This window comes from Vigna unguiculata, chromosome 7, assembly GCF_037176805.1.
Source record: "Vigna unguiculata cultivar grain cowpea cultivar isolate G323 ecotype 2 chromosome 7, ASM3717680v1, whole genome shotgun sequence".
NCBI classification, from domain to species: domain Eukaryota; kingdom Viridiplantae; phylum Streptophyta; class Magnoliopsida; order Fabales; family Fabaceae; genus Vigna; species Vigna unguiculata.
Genome location: NC_140798.1, coordinates 46,635,051 through 46,657,212, shown reverse-complemented (window position 1 = coordinate 46,657,212; position 22,162 = coordinate 46,635,051). Strand labels below are relative to the sequence as shown.

Here is a 22,162-nt window from a genome sequence, read left to right as displayed (position 1 = left end):
ATCTCCAAAGTTCTCCATCATATCTAAGCCAACAAATATAACAACTACAAAAAAAAATAATAACTATAAGATACAATATTGTGTAAAAGGTTAATAAAATAAAGATTTAATTATATTTTGAGGATCTTATAAATTTGAAAATTTTTATTTGATTCTATAATAGTTTTTTGCGCTTCATTGAATTTTTGATATTTTTACAAAATTTAATTGAATCTGTAAAGTTAAATGTTTTGGTTAAGTTTGTAATGGGACCATCATCTTAGCTTATCACTCTCCTTATATGCTGTCGGATACTATTTTATTAAAAGAGACTGTGATGAGAAAATTCTTTCTAAATATTTATTAAATTCAACGAAAATCATTTTTAAACTTAATTAAAATTATAGATTTTAAAATAAAAAATATAAATTATTAAATTATTAAATATATAATTATAAAATTATGAAATTACAAAAAATCAAAATTATAAATAGTTCAAAATTATAAAATTTTTAATTTCATAATTTCATAATTTTATAGTTTTATAATCATATAATTTTATAATTTTATATTTTATAATTTTGTAATTATGAAATTATATATATTTTTATAATTTTGTAATTTTGTATTTCATAATTTTATAGTTACATTTTATATTTTTGTAATTTTCTATTTTATTTTATTTTCTTATTTTTAGTTTTATAGTTGACTGTGTTTTTACTTGTTATTATATATGCATGACTGACTAAATTTTTTTGTGTATCTCTACTCTAATACATATTTGCTCAAATTTGTCTTTTAGTATAGTATTATTTGTGAAGTTCCTCCTTTCTGTTTTACCTCCTAATCATAATGTTAATAGAGTGTTCAAAATGAATTTATAAAGAGCAAAAGAAGAAGAAAGTCTAAAGATTTTGGTCCTATATTTTATTCATTTTGACTTGAGATGATCTTATGGTAAAACAATGAAATCAATTGATACTCTTCTTTTAGAAGAAGCTAATAATAATGAGATTAACTCTCTTAAAGCAAATAAAACTTGGATTTTAACTTATCTTCCTCTTGTTTGTAGAAGTATTAAATGTAAATGGTTTTTAAGGAAAAATTAACTATGAATCTAAAGATAATTTTAAGATAAGACTTGTTATTATTGATTGTTCATTGATACATATTCACTTCAAAAGTTGCTGCTGTTTGAGTTTTAATTGCACTTGTGTTTTTAATTTAAAAATCCATCATAGGGAGGTTAAAACAATTTTTTTAATCATAGATTTAATTGATGAAACATATATATGAATGGACTTTATATATGATTTAAAACAAACACCAAACCCTGAATAATTTGATCAATTGCTCAAATTGACATTGTAAATACAAATTTAGAAGAACTTATATGTAAAATTATATGATTTAAAACAAACACCAAAATCCTAACAAATTTTATCAATTACTCAAATTAACATTTTAAAAACAAGTTCGATATTCTGTCTTTTCCTTATTTCCCTCTTAGACATATGTTATTCTCATAACTTTTAAGGTTAATAAAGAAACGAACATTTCAAAATGTTGAAAAAACCATGTGTCTACTACTATCTACCAGCATTCTATTCAGCGCAGTCTGTGGAATTCAAATGTTAATAAACATGTTCGTCCGATTGTTTAACACAATTACATCTTATAGAATTTAAACAAGATCTATTGTCATTCTCCAACCAATAAATCTATGCTATGCGTTTCAATTTATTATAAAACAACTTTTGTTCTTGCTCAATTTTTCATTTTAATTTCATACTTTTCAAGTATAGATTTAACTGTCTAGCACTGAATCTAAAATGAATGTCAATCGATATTTTCATACAAGCTGCGAAGGAATTATTGTCCTTAGTCTACTACTCCTGTCCTCTCAATTTATTAAAAATGATGACACAATCAATATTTGACATTAAAACACAATTGGCCATAAAATTTGATATGTCGGGTAACAGTAGAACCCAAAAAAATAAAAAACTTCTCAGATAATCCAACTATCACCATCATTATCTTATACAATGTACATCAACAAAACTTGACAAAATGTGTCGCATGGTTTTCCTCTGACAAACTCAAGACATTTGAATGCGCAGAAATACGCAGAATCTCACCTATACTCGGGGCTTGCTCTATCTTTTAGGTCTAAAAGCTTGCAAAAATGAAGCTGCCATATACTCTTTATGATGTCATTTTATTTTGAATTTGCCTATGAACATGGATAAGAAACTCTACATAGGAGAAGCCACCTGCGCTCTTGTCTTCTATCATATATGAGAAGAATAACATTCCTGACGAATAGTACATAACATACATTAAGTTAAAAAATCAAGAACAATGTAGACCACCACAACAATTGTCTACAGATTTCTTTCTTCTATTTGAATACTTCCCTAGTCTAAGCCTAGCAAACCAACAACAAAACTTAGCAAGCAATGCAGCATCTTTTAGGATTTCCTGACAAAAATATTCTTTTATGAATTTAGCAGACAAGTTGTAAATTTACTCAACATTATTGATACACAAACTTTATATCTTTTGAACTTGAAGATAATATTCTTAGCTAAATGGTGTTTTATAAAAAATATCGGCTTTGCTCGTCTGACTTAAGCAATCCCAATAACATGCAATAATACTAGAAAAGAGAGATCATGAATTCAATCAACATATTCTACCGCCAAAATTACAAATACCACTCCATGACAAACCAATCCAGAAAAGTTTCACGTAGTAGAGCATCATCCTTGGAATTTGCCAAGAGAAATCGACCATTGAGCATGTATAAAAATAAGAAAGAATGTTTGGGGACAAAGTTTATAAAAGATGGTGAAGTAAAATGCTCAGTTGAAATGAGAAAAGAAAAGCTGAGTATTTCTTTTAAAGAAACAAGTTTGCTCAAGTGGACACCCGTGAATTTTGAACATTGGGTACTGGAAGCAATGCTTTCCAAGAAAATATAGAGCACGGGCTCAAGAAGCAAATATTGCCAAAAAGAATAGGCAACATGGTTGAAGACAATGTAATCGAAAACTTTGAAGACATTAAAAAAAAAATGAAGCACTGCAAACAGAATTGGCAAATAAATCTACGTGGTCTTATGTGCAAAATTAACTTCCATATGTTATGCTAATAGCTAAAATCCAGTATGCATTGAGCAATCAGGTTTACACAATCATTCTATCTAATGCACTGACCTGATGGATCCCCTTTCCTGCAGAGCTTTAGCCTGTACAGATATAGAAAGTATTAAAAACATACATTTTTATTTAGTCATCAAATCACACGGAAATTTATTTGAATAGGTCGGAAATAAGCAATAATTCCCAAAACAAATAGCTTACCGGAGGTAGGAACATCTTTGCCGCCGTATCTCATTTACCACTTCATTTAACCTCTTCGATAATGGATTGTCATATTGCTGCAATACAAACTGATAAAACATAATTGTTAACTTAGAATAGCAGGGTCTGAAATAAAAAGCTCATTAAAGCAACATGATTAAACCAACTTTCTTTCAGCATACTAGAAGGTGTCATTATAGACTATTATCCATCAGGTATGATTTAAGGATGATATGAAGTTTCCTTGAAAACACCCACTGCTAGGGATAGAATTTGACAATATGCTTGTTAGACAGACACCAGGAGGGAAAGACAAGAAAGCAAGCAAATTACCAGAGTAGTGACTTCGTCAATTGTAGCAACGCCAAACAGTTTCCTCACAATGTCATGATTCACAGAGTCTCCAACATATATCAAACAATCATGACCATTCTCAAGAAGATATATTCCATCATCACTAATGTGTTCACTAGAAAGAGGAAGAAAGGCAGGAATAACAGAATCTTCATCTTCCTGCTATTTATAAAAAATCTATCAGTGCCTCAACAAGTAATATAAATATAAGGTCTAGGTTAACAGGCATTGGTACAAAACATATAACGAATTCGTCAAAAACATGTCACCCTCTTCAACACTTACAATACTATGGTAACAAATTTTCATACAAGTTAAATGGCTTGCACCACATTCCTATTTTCAAAAATAAAAACTTAATAACATTTTCAAAATTCATTACATTATTATGTTCTGATTAAATAATTGCTAATATGTAATATTGCACCATATTGCTAATATCATGATTTTTTTATATATTCTTTTGACATGATTTATCAATATACCTTTGATTCAAGATCATGGATAGCCACCATCCTAGGATACACAAGTGGTATTGCCAATGGAACAGAGATAGAGGACACATAATTTATCCAAAATGACCGTTCATCTATTTTCCCCTCCGTTCTCAACCCTGTACTCTTAGTTAATGCTGAAAAAGAAATGAACAATGGAATTAGCACCCACTTATAGGGGCCTTCTTAGAAGACCATATGTCAAAGTTTCAAGTTCATTCATTAATCTGGCCATTGACAAATCAAGCGAGAGTATATCAGCTTTGACAGTAATCATCAATTCACTAAAACAAGATACTACCTTCAAAACAGAAGGACCATCATAAAGAAAATATTGCTCAAGTCAATGACCAGAGTATTATTATACAATAAAATATTCTAGAAATGCAGTATTATCCCAATTTTGGTCACACTTGTTAGTGACATATAAATGCAGGAGTGGAAACGTAAAAACATACAAATATAAATAAAAAGAAAATTGGTTAAAGATTATCTGTTAAGTAAAAGGTAGAATGCAGCATATGAATAAACTGTTACAAATAATATCTTCAGTTCCCAGCGCTGCTCATCAGAAAAATTCTGCAATGCATGAAAATTCATACATACCAAGTGTGTACAGGGGCAAAAGCTTCAGTGCCTCAGGGAGAATAAGTTGTCCAGATGAGGACACTGTTGCACAAAATTTACGGTATGAAAATAGTGCATTGATGCAAAGGTTTGTCACTTGTTCCCGAACAAGTGGGAGTGGCTTTGAAGGAATCTCATTAGCAGCTGCATGAAAAAAATAGTTAAAACTCCACCCAAAAATTATACCTGTAAACACTATCTACAATAAAACAGGATGATACACCATGGAATCATTTACAATATATAAAGCCAACAAAATTCAGCAGAGCTGTTAACAACAGTCTGGCAAAAAGAATAGTCATGAACAGAATAATCGTAAGGTAAATGCATAATCACGAAAGATGTATACCCTGTTTTAAGAAACAGCAAAATTGAGTGTCCAAATCAGCTGCACGGAACAGATTACTGAGCATACTAGTGACAGGAAGAGATAAGGTCACCACACGTATTCTTCTTTGGCCGTATAGAGTTGTGTAAAGAAGGGCACACTGAAGAATTGAAGAGAATATATAATCAGAACAACAGTAGAATATTTTCAGTGACACAATTTTCCAAGTAGGGTGACTGCACATAAACCCCTTGGAATAAAGTTGAGCAGTAAACTTTCCTAGTACCTGAAAAGCACATTCTGATCCATCCTGTAACTTATCGTCATGTTTCAAAGTTACCATGAAATTTTTGTCACAGTCAATCTGCACAAAAGAACAATTAGGACACAGGTTAAGCATTTCAAAGTATTTTAATTAATTCTACTTTTGGTCAACAAAGAAAAACTGGCATGGTAAGTCATAAACATGACAGACAGCATACCAAATGGGCAAGTCTTGTTTACAGTTTAGAAAGCATTTACTCTGGTATTAAATAATTTAAATGCTATTTTGTAGAGATTAAAAGTTAATTAATATTTTTAGTATCAAAAAAATAACTTTTTAAAAAAATAAGTTCTTGGCAAGTGAGTTTATGCCTAATTCAATCTCGCAAAACAGGTGAGGATTGCATCCTACTTGTATGTTATAATTCAGCCTTATTCTTACTTGATATGGGATCTCTAACATACTTCCTCACACCGACAAATGAATATCTAGAGCATGGGATTAGATATTTGTGGGTAGTCTAATAGAAGCCTGATAACGATGGCCCAAAAGCCCCAAGGAACTTGACTAGGATTGACTCTAAATAGCTATGATACCATCTAATGAAGTGGGTTTATGCCTAACTCAATCTTATAAAATTAATTTATAAGATTAAAATTGCACCCCCACTTACAAATTATAGTCTTGCCCTATTTCCAGTCCCCAGTCAATGTGGTATCTTCAATATAAGTAATTGATTTTATGAGAAACAGTTATATATAGCTTTTGACTATAATCAAACTTCCAATTCTTTTCAGTTTCTAATTATTTTGGAAAGTTGAAACAAAACGCACGAGAAACCAAAAAATGTGATCCAATAAAGTGTTTCTTCGGTGAAAAAAATCTTAAATAAACTAGCCCTATAAGTAATTCATGGAAAATTGATCCAGCAATACCACCATCCCCACATCTTTTCTATGTTGATAGATGTAAAATTTAGTAAGTTGATAGATGGCATCCACTCAAACAAGTCAGTTCAGTAAAATAGAACGGAAATATAACAAAATTAGCCCCCAGTTTAACCCACAACTATAAAAAAGTACATAAAATTAATGTCTCCAGCACTTCAATTCTTTAGTACGTAAAAGATTTTGATAAACCAGTTAATAATCAACGATGATGGCTTTCCAAATCCTAAAGACAACTAAACAGATATCTTCAAATTAACTTCCTTCCCTTGGCCCTCAATTTTGTACAATCTTTTGGAATGGAAAAAATGTGTGGTAGGTAGAATTTTCAAGCATTGCTATCGATGGGAAACAGAAATGGATGAAACTAACTGCACTAATTATTAGTGACAGGAAAGTCTTGAGTAGAGATCTGAAATAGAAATTAATGTTTCTGATGATATGTGTTCAAACCTCAAGTTTGCTAAGATAACATTGCTTAATAGTCAATTATTTAAGATATTCTCTGCTTTTGGAACTAGGTAGCTCTGTCATGATTTTACTATTAAAAGAAGCTTCCATAGGTTAAGGGAAGACGGTGTATATGAATAGCCCTAGACTCTTAAACAATGTTAAACATTTGACCATACCGGAACATAAGCCCAAAGTCAAGGATTAGGGGAATAAGTGTTTGCTTTTGATGCTCTTTTTATTCCTACAAATGATGTCAATGTTTCAACCTCAAGTCCACTAAGATAGCATCATCAGAGTTGATCACAGAATCCGAAGTATTACGAACTTTAGAGTTAGATGGCTCCATCACAGTTTCGTTCTTAAAAGGTGCATTAGTAGGTTAAGGGAGGAAGGTATATATATAAATAGGCATTGGCTTCAACTACTAAGTGATGCGAACATTTGGGTGTACCGGAGCAGTATCTATAATGCTACACTATATCTATACTTCATTCCATATAATCATATAAATAAGTAACAAAATAAAAAATAAATAATAAAAAAAAAAACAGAAGCATCATATCAATAGACGTTAGTAATTTTTTCACAACAAACTTGCGCATATTTTCATCAGTTTTGAAAACAAACTCATTTCAGAAGACTGGCTATGGACCAGAAAGCTCCAATACCATATTGAAAACAACTTACGATAAAAAAACTCCAATGATCATTCTGAGATTCGTACAAGTTATGAACTTTTGTTTACAGCAACAATACAAGACTACAAAAGCTCTTCTAAAATACTAATAAGCTACAGAAATGTAATAAACTACTCTTACAGAATGAAACATACAATGATGGATGTCACCAACTAACTAACTAATTATCTCATAAAAGGAGGGATAAGGTGAATTAGAAATGGAGGTTGCTGTTTTCAGTTACATATCCATAATTTATGGACAATCCAAAAATATTAACTAAATCTGAAACAGCACAAGTCTAGTTGGTGATAATATTGATTACATCTATCCAGAATGCAGCAAGCTTAAACAATTATGGAACACTTCTACACAACAAATTCTAATAGTTTTGTTTAAAAGAGGACTAATCCTAGCAGTTTAAACATTTTAATCATATCTGAACTATGATTTGGCATATATGAACAAGTTACATTACACAATTAAAACTGCCAACAGATCTAAATATCTTTAATCATTAATGTGTTAATACACAAACAATGATAAAGTAAAGATATGCCCAATGTCTATACACACATGCATATAATTATATCTGGAATCTTGAAAATTATACAAACCCCAGGTAAGTCAACATCAGTTGGGATGCGTTTACAGAAGTTGCCATAGTATTCTTGCACTTGGATACCCTGACAAAAGAACAAATATGAAAATTGTGGAACCTATTTGTTGAATGAAAAGGTACCAAAGAAAGTGAAACAAACAGACTACCTGACTGCACCTCACACGCATTACAGCCTCAAAACCTTGTGGCCTAGTGATGTTCCATCTAAGATCATTGTAAAGTTTCGCAGTATCAGAAAGAGCTGAGAAGGGATAATAGTAATAGACCTGGAAAAAAGTGAGAAGTTACTTTTTAGTAAACAAAACAAATTATTGAAAAATGATGGAATGTGTTGAAAGGATTAATAACAAACAAGTCACGTGTTGGGTACATGTATGAGTATTCCTATTTATAATGAAGAGATACAATAATAATGAACCAAATCAATATCTAATAATGGGAAATATTTCGTAAGATATTTCTCTATCAAAATGTATCATATCTCCCTATTTAATGTAACCAAATCATATTTTTAGCATAATCAACTCATGTCCCTAATAGAATGAACGTAATAAATGTTGATGAAGAATAAAACACACTATATTCCACTTTTGACTTGTGAACAATCATAGAATCCTCATCGAAGATGGTATCATTAGAAAACCCTTTAGGATTACACGTAATGTTTCCTCTTTCATTGAAAAAACTACTTATTACATACTTCTGATATGATTTTCAATTATTTTCCCCTTGAACTACATTTCCTTCATTAAGAATTTCCAGAAAGTGGTTAATAGTGTCTCTAGCATTCGTAAAAAGGGAGATTTATTGGTGAAGCCTGGGCAACTTGTATCATTTGTAGTAGTAGAAATATAATAAAATAATTGATTTTTCCATCGTTACAACAAAACATCTGATCAATATAAAAAATAGCAGTGATCAGAGCTTCAACTCATTTAGCATCAAAAGCAATAACACATCAATAATTTCAACAAGAGGCATAAAAATTCACATATACCTGTCCACCGGTAGTCCGCGGGATGACAGATATGGAAGCAATGTCTACATAAGTCTGAGTAGTCACAAACACATCAACACAAACCTGCAGCATAACAAAATAATTATACTTAACTAATCCATAACAAGCTGACCAACAAACAAGCACGCAAAAATCATCCAGTCATAAAAGTAATCCCTGAATCACATGAAAAAGCAATCAATATCAACCTGATACTCAGCAAATTCAACTGCTAGTTCCTTGAACGTTTTATCTGCAGGTTGAAGTAATTTATGGGCTTCCTGAAATTGAACAGATAAAACAATATCAAGATGAATCATGGAACAGATGTTATGCAAATGAATACTTTTACATTTTTTCTATTATAAATTAAAACATCAAACGCTGCATCTATGAAAATCGGTATCCTTTCCATTTTCATCACTAGATATAGAATTGGACTTTCAAACGCGTGGAATTTATCCCATTCCATGTCATCACTTATCAAGCTAGTGCTTATACCAAGTAAATGACAAAAATAACATATTCATATATTTTATATTATACAGGACAAAATCCAACAATTCAACAACCAAATTGAGACAGATACCTTTTCACCTGCAGAGATGTTTGTTCTACCTTCAGCCTCCCGTGCAGAGAGCGCACCAATGCCAATAGATGGCAAGACTGGAGCCAGCAAACAAAAAGCGTGAAAAACATCGAACATACTCAATAATGAGTCAGACAAAAAAAGAAACATACAACCTCATACAAAGTAGATACGGAAGAAATGGACTAAGATAAAAACAACATGATGACCACAAAACAAACAAAATATTACAGGATTAGAGAAAGATAACAACATACAAATGAAGATCTAGCCACAGAAGACAAACAAAAATATTCTAACACTACTATAAGTACTGTTTCAAGATGTGTTAATAAAATTTAAAGGCCAGAGCGTTTATTGGCAACTTGTTGTTTACTAAAAACTTCTTTCATGCTGAATTGACAAAACATATTAATTATTTTATTTATTAAATATTTGTAATTAAATTGTGACATTGGTAAAACTTTTTTAAGATATTTTTCTTTTATTTTAACCATAATGAGCATTTCAGAATATTCGTAATTTCTAATTCAGATCCTGAATTTTACTTAATTCATGTCCCAGAAAGAGAAAAAAGAATTGGTCACATAACAAATGTGGCAGATGCATACTTTCAAGCAAGAAATTTGGTATAACATGAACTATATAATATGAAGGTCAGTCACTTAATATATATACAAGCTGAGAAACTCACCTGACTGGAAAACCAACAACTTTCCTCCCGTGTCCTTCATTGCGAGGAAAGCTGCCTAAAAGAAAAAATAAAATAAAAGTATAAGCATTGATATGTATTTATATTCACATTTTGATATATCTAGCTTTGATAGAAGGACCAGTTCTTGTTAGAAAACATTTGGTTACTAAAGCACACGTCAAAGGAAATAGAGAACTAAATCAATGAATAGTATGTAAAGGGCAGAAGAGAGATGTGGGTTTTCGGCTGTAACAACATTGTCCAAATGGCAAGGTGAATGGGAAATAGAAAGCAAGGAGAAATTGACGAGGGGAAGGATGAATGGGAGAGACAGAATCACTCACGGAGTGATTGCTTTTGCCCATGGGGCAGGGCAGGGAGGAAGTCGAGGGATTGAAACCATTTTTGTTTCTGATCTTGTTTTACTTCTGTTTCTAAGGGATAACAGAGGACTACCTCAGCTATATAACAATTCCATTCTGCATATTTTCCTAAATAAACTGAACAGACTGGCATTTACAAGTGAAAAACTACATCAGAAGAAAAGGATAAGTGTAGCAAAAAAAGTAATTTGCTTGGAAGAATAAAGGAAAAACAAAGTAGTTAGTTTTGAAAGTTAAAACAGTTACTTAGCTGAGGGATTAGCTATCCAACTAGAGAAAAGGGAAGAGTAGGGGGACCATTCGAGGAAATGTATTTTAAGAGATCCACGCCAGGTCTCAATTAGGAAAGAGAAACCCTTTGTGAGGAGAAAATTCGTAGGAGATATCTCTTTATTTTGCATTCACCTCAATCAAACAATAGCAATTTTTTTTTTACTCTGTTTCTTTACTCAAAATGAAACTCAAGCAAAACAAAATAAAATAACAAACCCCTTCAACTTCTGTAGCATATTACATAACGATACCCTATGAAACTTAAAATATTCTACATCATAAAGACATCCAACATACACTAGGAAATGAGAGCGGGTGTAGATAAAACCTCAGAAATGCAGCAAGTTAAGAAGTTAGACAGTTTAGTCATGGTTGCTCCTTAATTACCCTTCTCTTCTTTCGAGGATTAATCATATCTTGACAACCATCTCAGCAAATAACAAATAAAGATAATTATAAGTTTAAAGCAAAATGCAATACCTTGATAGCTGCACCAAAGGCTGATTCAGAGGTTCTATTATTTTGGAACATGGTAGGAATGCTTTCCAGAAGTAATTGTAAGTGTTCACGGCACTAAATGCAAAAGAAGCAAACAAGTTAAATACTGCCAAGTGAATACTTTCTCCAAAGATAATTGCCAAAATTCAAGGAGGAAATATTTGAATCTAACCTCAGATAGTGGAACAATTACGTCAGTTTGTAAGGGAGTATAAACATCTTGCACATCAGGAACGATGAGCATCAGTGGCTACAAATTTTGAATTCCAAAATCAGCCCGAGAATCAATTACTTAAAATTGGAAAATGCAAAAAGCTTGTTATCTAAACTATTACAGTTAGTTAGAACTGTAAATAGTATATTTATCTAACAGTTCTCAAAGGAATATTTTTTAAGATATAATGAACACAACTGTCACAAATTCAAAACATCAATACAAACAAATAAGAATAGATAACCCATGCTTTAACCGCTAAGAAACAAAAAAATCTGATGTAAAAAACCAAGCATTGCTCAGTTTTCCAGACACCAGTTAACTGTAGTATATAAATTATCTATCATGGGGGCTTTTATAACAAAAAAAAAATCCATCTTTCATTTTACATAACATTATGTATTTCTAAAGAACATACAAATTTAAACTACATGAAAACATGGACTTACAACTAAATCTTGCAAATTAAATAAAAAAATCAGAATATGTTTAAATTGTGTACTTGATTGATACCTGCTGCAATGCACGTTTCAAGTTGTAGAAATGAATTGTTGAGTCAAAAGTTGCAACTCCCACAAATGTACGAGGACCCTCCTACAGCAATATAACCAACAAATTTAGTATGAAGTATGTGTCCAGATATATTAGGGTGTCAATGTAGTCCAACAAGTTTGTGTGCGTGTAATTGTTTTTAAAACTCGAGGAATGAATGCATCTGTAATGTACAAAGTAATAATGTAACATTTTTAAAACAAATGGGAGGTTTGTGTAGAATTTTAAAAAATTTAGGGAGTCTGAAATCCAAGAAAACCTTACGGAATGTTCGTATAATCTACTGAAGAAGAAAACCAAACCTTCCTAATAGGAATTCTGTCAGATACTGACCACAAACAGGACAATGGTTTACCAAAAGGAGTTTGAAAACAACTAAAAAGCCCTAAACAAGCCACACATTTTTCAAAATTATTATCATTTCAATATTCCTTATCTCCCCAAGTCTCCTGTTGTCTTTCTTGGGTGTAAATATTGAATCCGTTAAAGTGGACATCAGCTAAGTATGATACCAATGTGAAATATGTTAAAGCCGCTCAGGTTCATTGGATGAGAAAGGATAAAAAAAAGATCTGATGCACACACTTCTCCCTTGTAAGGACTTAATAGTGGGAAATTGCATTTTAATATTTCCCATCCAGTTCAAACAATTCATCAATTTTATTTCATTACTTGTTTCAGAGGTTTCATTATTTGTTTTCGAGGCAGGTGGAGAAAGGAGGGAAGAATCTTAAAGGTTTATCTTTTCTATATTTTGAAGTACCAATTCAAACAGTGCATAATGAAGCAACGAGTTTCAGTCCATTGAAACAAAAAAAAATGGAAAATATTAAGCATCATACAAACTGTCTTTTATAAATTATTAAGTTGCCAAAACTTAGAACTCACAGGAAGGTCTGAAATAACTTGACTTATTGCACTGCAAGCTGCAGCTGTTGCACCAGTTTGAACAGCATTCATGGATACATCAATGAGAAAGAAGTACACTGCAGGCATTGGCTCACGAACCTACAGAAAACAGTGACTCACACCAGTGATAACAGACACTAAATGAAGAAACAAGAATAAAAGAAAAATAGGTCTTGTGCCAGGCAGAAGCATAAACTGCTTAGTTTATTATTAGCTTATACCCATGAATAAACTAAGCCAACCATATACAACTACACATAATCAATCCACTACACAAAAAATCATAGAAACGTGACTAAAATAGCAGCAAACAGACGTGTATAATACACGCAGCAATAGCATAAAATGTAATTAAGAATGAAGAACACAATTGTTGCAGACGGTGATTTCCTATACATTACAAAAGTACAACTGCTCAAGAATTATTTGGTTTAGACATTTAGTAAGCTGCTACCTGTTCACTTCATAATTTCAGACTAGAAACATTTTTAATAAATTGAAATGCTGAAATAAAATAACTTCATCTGGTGGGATAAATCTCTTGTTATTTGGTAGTAGAAATAATAAATTAATTTTAATGTTGGGCTTTGGTTTATTTAGATGATATTGGGTCTAGTTTACATATTTAGGTCTCACTTATTGGTTATATGAGTGGTTGGCACGTTCAAATCCCACAAGAGCAACAATTTGTCCTCTAGCCTGAGAAAATTCAGGAACTTTTATTGGAAAAAACTAGAGGAATATCTTGCGAAAAGAGACTCAATTACCTTTTTACCTCTTAAGTAATTAATCTTATTATGAACTATTCCAGTAATCTTTTTTGATGAAATGAGAGCATCCAATGACCCTGCTATCAACTTTTAGGCAGTCATAATTGCTACCTTACCATCAATTTAGCAACCATTAAAACTTCACTTATGCATCCAACTGATGCTGATTTCATTCAAGGTTAGTTTCTTTTCTTACAACTTGTATATTTTACCAAAATTCATCATCTATATAGCCAGGTATATTTACAAACAAACTAACCATGAATTCTTTTGTCGCAACAAATTCAACTGTTCCCCTACACAGCTCAGGCCTTTCATCAGCATCTCTACGCCGACCATCTGGACCTAAATTGCAGTGGTAGTCCCGTGGAGTTTCATCACTAAATCCTGGAACAGAAATATTAACAATAAGATGTTTGATAATGCCACAAATTGACAAAAAAGTAAAATCTTAATGAATAGTCCCATCACAGAAAAGCTAAAATTATGAGAAAATAATGAGGCCTTAGATGTAATCCACTGAATTTTTTTAAGTAAAAGGCTGAACAGAGGTACTGTCCATATTTATGGCACATTGTAGGACCACGTGCAACAGGACTTTTACCCTGATATGTGCGTCATGTCTACTTGACCGGAATCTGTTCTTACATGTTCTTCTGCTGTCCCTTTATGGAATTTTTCATCCTTTTTGGTGAGTGATGGATCTTGAGAACTTTGAATAAACAAACAATATATGCTATTATTTGATGACACTTCATTGGCTCATCAGGTGGTTTTAAATAAGATTAGCCAATTAATTTCTAAATGGAGTAAGGCACAGAATCTTCTTGAAGGGCTTTCCTTGACAGATATGAAGAGGAATAAAGCAGCTTTGCTCCATTAATCTAGCACTTTCTTCTTTACCTTGAAGAATTTCTCGTATCAAAATTTAAAAAAAAATGATAGTCTACATAAGCTACACACCAGGCTTAAACTGTGTTTATCACATTTTTGGGAGAACAACTTAATTAAGCGCTGCTTGTTGAGCTAGTTTTTATAATTTAAGTGCTGCAGTATAACTTGCTACTTTTACTGAAGAGGGAATAAAGTTAAATTGTATTCAAGTTGTAAAAAAAATGTTAAGTATCCTAGATAACTTACTAAAATAAGCAAAAGAGAAGCTTACTGATTTACAATAAGCTATTTTCATAAGTTTCTCCAAACACCATAGAAGCGTTGTTTCATAACATAAGCCTATATAAGTTTTTTGAAACATGCCCTTAAAACTAAGCATTAAATAACTAGTGCATCAAAAGCATAAACTTGTGATACAAATAACAATATCCACCAACCACTAAATCATCGATTAACTTCTCTTTACCAGCCAATAACAAGAAATTCCCATTTCTCCTCTAATCACTCCAAGGGGAAGTAACATAAGAAATTATATCAACGTGTCATTTGCAGTTTACATAGTTTGACAACAAAAAACAGAAGGATGAGAAGGATGAGAAATTGATAGCAGATATAAAATACTAACCACACAAATTGCATATGAAACGCCTTCCCTGATCAATGAATTTCATGAAGGGATTTATGTAAGCCTTGCAACGAGAGCAACGAACAGGACCACTCTCTCCAAAATCAACAACCTAAAGTAGTATGCATTCAGCCAAAAGATTTACTGAGAAAATAAATACACAAATTCTTTATTGGGGGCAATATTTTAGAATTAAAAAAGAGTGAACTTAGTGAATACGATAACATAGTTTACATTCACCACAACAGCTGTACAAAAAAAAAAAAAAGAGATTTGGTAATTGTGGGCTCAACAACAGTCACTAATCTTATTAGTGTAAAGTTTAAGCAATTGAAGATGCTTATCAAAACTCGTCAAACTTTTTTTTCAGCATTCCCCACTGGCAAATATATTAGAAAACAGAAAATTACACTATGAAAAAACAAAGAAAACCAAATGATGTTAGTTCATAATTGAATCCTTAATGTGGAAATTGTTTAGGGAAATTTGTTCAAAGATTGTCCAGTTAAACAAGTTTGTTTGATAGTTCATGGTAGTCTACTCTTTGATGATCATCTAGTGAAAGTCCTATGATACACCAAAGGAATGAAAGGTGTCTTGTCTAGTAAAAAGATTTTCCTCTACCCATTTGGTAGACAACATCTCGTCTATTGGTTAAGAGTGTCTCATCTAGCAGCCTGATGGGAGTGTGTCTTGTATGCTCTTGTGGTGGAAGATCATCTTGCAAGCCATCAACATTGACAACTGTGTAGTGCATCTAATGTGTTTCCACCAGTCCAAGTGTGAAACACACATTTCACGTGTCACAGATTTTGTTGAGTGATACCTAGCATGATCCTAGAAGAGTTTGGCATATTCCCATAGCATATATAGATACCCTTTTTTTAATAAAAATCTCATGCTAGGCATCACTATGATCCTTGGCATCTCAGCTAGACTGACATCCCAAGGACATCTATCATTTGTCAACACATAAAAATACCATTAAAAACAAAAAGAAAGATACAAAGAACTCATGGGGGGACCCAACCAAAATCCATGAACAAAAAACAGGCCAGCTATTAAGCTATACACTAGCTAAGCAGCCCTATATATAGATACCTTGTGTAAAGCATGACGATGGGTTGTTGTTAGAGAATTATAACATTAATTACATTGTGAGAATTCACAATATTGAGAAAGTAGCAATTGAGTTGTTACTTAGCTAATTGCTTTCTCCTCTAAGTAGTTGCTAACAAACAATTTAAATTCTCCTTAGTAACGGATATGTAGTTGTTAGACAATGAGTCTATGAGCATGTCGTCTGCTCAAGCAAGGAGAAGACCTAATGGTTAGTCACCATAAAGGAGGATTGTAATGTAACATTGAGTACGTTGTGAGTGATAATTAATTATATCATAGTTGACTTGTAATCACTAAAGTTCTTATTAAAATTTGTGTGAGGAAAATCTTGTTTTTAGTGAATTGCTCTTGGATGTAGATTAGAATTATTAAAACTCTAATTGAACTATGTTAATTATTGGGTGTCTAATTCACTCCTTCTTGTTCCTCCATTTTGTTTGTCGTTTCTTGTGGTGTTTGAGGTGGACGTTTCTAGTTTCCAATGAACTTGTGCTATAGTTCCACAACACTTAAAATAAATGCAAATTTTCCCCAAACAAATACACCATAAATAACCAGTTGGCCATTAAACATTTGAGAAAGATGAATTAACCTAACTTCAAAAAGAATACAAACTAATGCAAAAAACATCTACGACTAGCACACTTCAAAAGAAATAAAAAATCAGTACTTGAATAGGCTCCTCAGATGGGTGTGGAAGGGCCAGGGGTTGGACTAGCATAGCCAATTGCATTCCTGATGTTGCCAAAAGATCAGCAGTGAAAGGAACCTAATTCATTCAAAAGAAGAACAAAGCAAACAAAAGAAAATCAATACAAATTACAGGTATCCCTAAATTTTCAGATTAAAGTAATGAACCTCAGTAAATTACTGTTAAGACCAAAATTCACTTCAAGTAAGAGATATTTCTTTAAAAGAGAAGAACACCTCAATAGAATCAGGCATCTTCTTAGGGAAAACATATTGATAAAACTCTTCAAAAACCAAATCATAAATTACACCAGAAGTAAAAAGACTTTTGCGCAGCCACAAATACAACTCTGTACAATCAAGGAATAAAAAAGGAGGGTGTCTTGGTGCATGATTGCATGAGGCTGCCACCTAGTGGGAGTGTATGGAAAACAGACATACACATCCTATTCCCGGCAAGTGGGAGTCATTTTCCAATAATTGAACACCACTGCACCAAGGCTCATCCTCTATAAAACAATAAAATACAGATACGAAGCCAAGAAATCATAACATTTCTCATGACCTTACTTAAGATTAATAACATTGCAGACATTAGACATCACCTGATTGATTGTGCACTTCATGTAACGTGGACTGCAATTCCCTGTATCTCTTACAATGAAATCACTTGTTGCAGGCTGGACAAAAAAAGGTAGTGCAAGGTAAATGACTTTCCAGAATAATGGGAAAAAGGTAATTTATAATATTAAAGACCAAGAACATCATTTGTACTTAGTAAGCCTCAACTTCAACATACAGTCATTTCTCTCTATCTCTAGTTTGTTGAAAAGAAGAAAAAACCATAGATCAGTAATTTTCAAATGACTACCGGAGGAATGGTTGCCTGGTTGCCTTGACGAGTTTCATGCAAAATCACAGAGGAGCCAGGAGTAGGTCTTGGAATTTGATTGGGATCAATTTTGGAAGGCCCTGCCATAGGGGCTCCAGTTTGACCAACAGCAGGTGATATGGTAGTAGTCATAGATTGATTTGGCAATGGTGGTGGCATGCCAAACATCCGAGGAGGCTGTGAAGGACCAGGAACAGGAGGAGGTGGTGCTACCTACATAATTCCAATAATCAGAATCCATACAATTTTTCAAAAGATGGATAAATGCACATAGGACATATTAAGGATTATCATAAATCTATTTAAAGGCTTGTATTTTTAAGACATTATACCAAACTCATGTGAGACACAAATGAGAAGAGTTGTATAACACAGCATAAAGAACATATCATATCGTGTCAGTTTTAAACAAAGACCAGAGGCAACAGTATTACAAAGATGATACATACCAAAACAATTTAAAAGAAAACAGTTAAGATACCATTACTTACTAGATCCATCGAACCTAACTATAAGAAATACCTGAGCTATTTTGACAAATTAACTATAGAGAAGCTCTTATCTGAAAAAAAAAAAATATTTCGAACAAAAAACCTCGTGCTCATTTTCCTGTTATGCACAAGACAGAGAAACTTAGAAGGTCCATTATTTTGTAATCTGCTTATGCTAAAGACCACGTAGTCGCCAAAATCCTTTTTCCTTTAGAAAGGCAGAAAAAGACTGCTCCATGTAGTATTGATACAATAATAGGTTACATTTTTTTATCAATTCATCCTGCAAATATTGTGGGTAAAAAACATTCAAATACAATAAAGTTCAAATGTATAGGAAAGCTACCTGCTGGGATTGCATCTGCCAAGAAGGGGCTCCAAAAGGTGAACTTGGAGGCTGCATTATTCCTTGAGATGCCATGGGATAGGGGGGTTGGGGACCAGCTGGCCCTGGAGGAGCTCTCATAGTTGGAGGAGGTCCAACCGGAGGTTGTGTCACACCGGCAGCAGGAAAGCGTTGGGGACCTGCCAAGGCCCCAGCAGAAAATACAGGCGGCCCATTATTCATGAAATTACCCGATGCACTGGTAGGGACTACAGCCGGGGGAGCACTCATTGGCGGTGAAGAAAAAGGACCCGGACTAGGACGAGCACCAGGAGTCGCTTGAGGTGGCACTAGCGGACGGATTTGTGGAGAACCACCAGGAGGAGGAACCCCAGAAACAGGCGCAACACCACTAACCGCCGGTGGAAGGGAACCAGGAGGGGGTCTTGACACAAAAGATGGAGGTTGACCAGGAGGTGGCCCAGTGGGCCTTCCCGGAGCAACATTTGGTGGAAATGCAGGCAATGGTTGCCCAGTAGGAGGCCCTGCAGGCCTCACCATTGCTCCAGGAGGTGGACCAGGTCGTGAAAATGGCGGTGAGGAACCAGGGAACCCCGGTGAAGAGGCCGAAGAAGGAAAAGGTGGTGGTTGACCAAATGGGGGAGGTCTGGAAACAGGATTCGAGGTCATGGGAGGCCGATTAAGATTCAAATTGTGCATATTATCAGCGAGTGCATCAGGAGTGCCCCTAATGTTAGGGACGTAATTAGGGGGAGGTGGCTGTGGTGTGTTACTGCCGGGTCTAGGTGCCCCTGGAGGCACAGGAGCAGCCATTACTGAATCAAATGAAATCAAATCCAAACTCAATTTCCAACAATCCTCGCTCTGCTTCGCCGGATTATCAAAATAGTACCGTAAAAACAAAGATCCAAATCTACAAGGATTACAGATTCAAGAATCATTGAATTATTCAAGAAAATTCGGAAAGAAAAAAAAACGAGATTAATAGCACGTGAGCGTGAATCGAGAAATCGATACGGCAATAGAAATGATCGAACAAGAATGCAGATTACGATGAGGTAAAGAAATACGGAAAAACCTGGTGCGAGATCGGTCGAATTGGAAAAAATTGGGACCAGAAAGATCAGAAAGAACTTAGATCGGAGAAGGGGGGTTTTAGAGAGTGGTTAAATGGTGCGTAAAAATAACTTATTATATCACTGCCTATTTAATTTGTTTTCGGCCATAATGTGTAACTGTTTAAGGGCCATTTGGTCCGGGTATTATCATTTCCCATTGCCAAACCTGCGCAATGTTTTTATCGCCTAGTACCAATGGTCCAAATGGGTTCTTTAGGTTTTCTAAATATTCAACAAATATGTAAAAAAAAAAAAAAAATATATATATATATATATATATATTCCCTGAATTCTTGAATTTATATTTAAATTAACTATATTCTTGGACACTGATAAAAAAATTGCATTATTTAATCAAATTTAGGTTAAGTTGATTAAGATATAATTGATTTTGGGGCTAATAATATAATGATTATTTTTTAAAATAAGCAAAAGTTTTTTTTTTATTCTTGACCATCATAAAAATCAATTTTCTGAAACAAAATTATTTAAAAAAAAACTAATGTAAACCATTTTTCACTATTTAAAAACAATCATTCGTAAGACTCTACTTATCCCTTCATCAAGTGAAATCAATTCAAAATAAAGTTTTCGGACATTTGGGAAGTTTATGGATGTGAGACTGTTTTTTTTTTAGGATAAATGGTTGTAAGAGGGAAAGAAGAGTTAAAATTATAAGTTAAATTGAGTATAAAATTAAAAGATCAATTATTTGGCTATTTATTTGCAAAGTTAATTATCTCTCTAAACACTTTTCTTTTTATATATTTTTTTTAACTTTCATAAGATAATAACCATCTTTTCTCTACCAGATAGTATCAACAAAACAATAATAATAAAGTAAAGTTCAATTATGATTAATAAGAACAAATATTTATAATAAGTTCATTTTTGTTTACAATTTTCATGTGTATAATATTTCTAAAGTTTATGTGCATATTTTAAATTTTCACAAGTTTATAATTTGAGAAGATGATTATTTTTTTATCAAAATAAACATTTGATCTTTATTTTTTTTTTGTCTTTTTCTTGGTCATAAAAGCTTTTATTAATATTTCATATTCTTTCATATCTTAGGATAAGTGACTAATATACAATAAGTGACTCTCACGTAAGTGTAGTTAATTAAGTTAAATTTTTTTTGTTGTATTGTGAGCAAATGTTGTGTTGAGTTGAATTTAAGTGGGTTAAATATGCTTTTTGTTTATTAATTATCAGTAAATTTTGAAATTTTTTCATTTTAAAACTTTAGATCAATTTAGTCTTTCATCTTTCAAAATATGTGGATTAATTTTGTTAATCAAATTTTGTTGAGTTTATTTGACATGTCGAACATGTTTCATAATATTTGAATTACTTATACTATTTGACATATTTTTACTTTAATGTTAAATTAAATATTATTATGAAACACATTTGACATATCAAATAAACTCAACAAAATCTGATTAAAATGATTAAATCCACATATTTTGAAAAATAAAGGATTAAATTTGTCCAAAATTTTGTAATGTATTGATTCTAAAATTCACTAAAAGTTAAAGATTAAAAAAATATTTAACCCAATTTAAATTCATTCATTGGATCATACGGATTTTTAGTGAAAACTACAAAGTTGGGTTGTTGAAAATAAATAATGGTGGTATTGAAATATATTTGTATCAAGGGACATCAGGGTTTGAGAATAAATGGGTTCGCACTCGCATACATTAGAGTGTAAAATGTGTTGATTTGGATGTTTAAGATATATCGAGAATGCTATAGTTGTTTAAAAGGACTTTTAGATGACTTTGAATAATTACTACAAAACTTTAATTTTCTTCGTATTTTGTTTCAAGCGAACAAATATATTCGTCTATAAATGTATTAATTATCATATCATGAAAAAATATCCCTTGATATTCATGTTTGAATGATTACATTGTCAAAAATACTTTATTTGTAATGAGTATTAACTTATAAATTTATTTTAAAAACATTTTTTTATGCAG

The 22,162-nt window shown here is 32.5% G+C and overlaps 1 protein-coding gene across 2 annotated transcripts; it reads right to left on the bottom strand.

Annotated features, from left to right (window-relative positions):
• Window positions 1-1,914: 1,914 nt before the first annotated feature.
• LOC114190271 (Sec23/Sec24 protein transport family protein) lies at window positions 1,915-20,346 on the bottom strand. Of its 2 annotated transcripts, none has more exons than XM_028079084.2 (25): window positions 20,132-20,346; window positions 19,054-19,966; window positions 18,196-18,429; window positions 17,930-18,004; window positions 17,305-17,403; window positions 15,513-15,624; window positions 14,253-14,380; window positions 13,203-13,322; window positions 12,276-12,356; window positions 11,721-11,798; window positions 11,531-11,623; window positions 10,395-10,449; window positions 9,701-9,777; window positions 9,321-9,392; window positions 9,112-9,195; window positions 8,261-8,380; window positions 8,110-8,178; window positions 5,437-5,514; window positions 5,172-5,310; window positions 4,802-4,966; window positions 4,187-4,332; window positions 3,681-3,863; window positions 3,348-3,436; window positions 3,201-3,232; window positions 1,915-2,297 (listed from the first exon to the last, which is right to left on the bottom strand). In XM_028079084.2, exons 2-25 carry the CDS (start codon window positions 19,864-19,866, stop codon window positions 2,188-2,190), a joined length of 3,252 nt encoding a protein of 1,083 aa, XP_027934885.2. In that variant the 5' UTR covers window positions 19,867-19,966; window positions 20,132-20,346; the 3' UTR covers window positions 1,915-2,187. The 2 variants fall into 2 exon arrangements, with proteins under 2 accessions (XP_027934885.2, XP_027934886.2); XM_028079085.2 differs by having other exon boundaries at window positions 3,681-3,860.
• Between the last annotated feature and the right edge of the window lie 1,816 nt (window positions 20,347-22,162).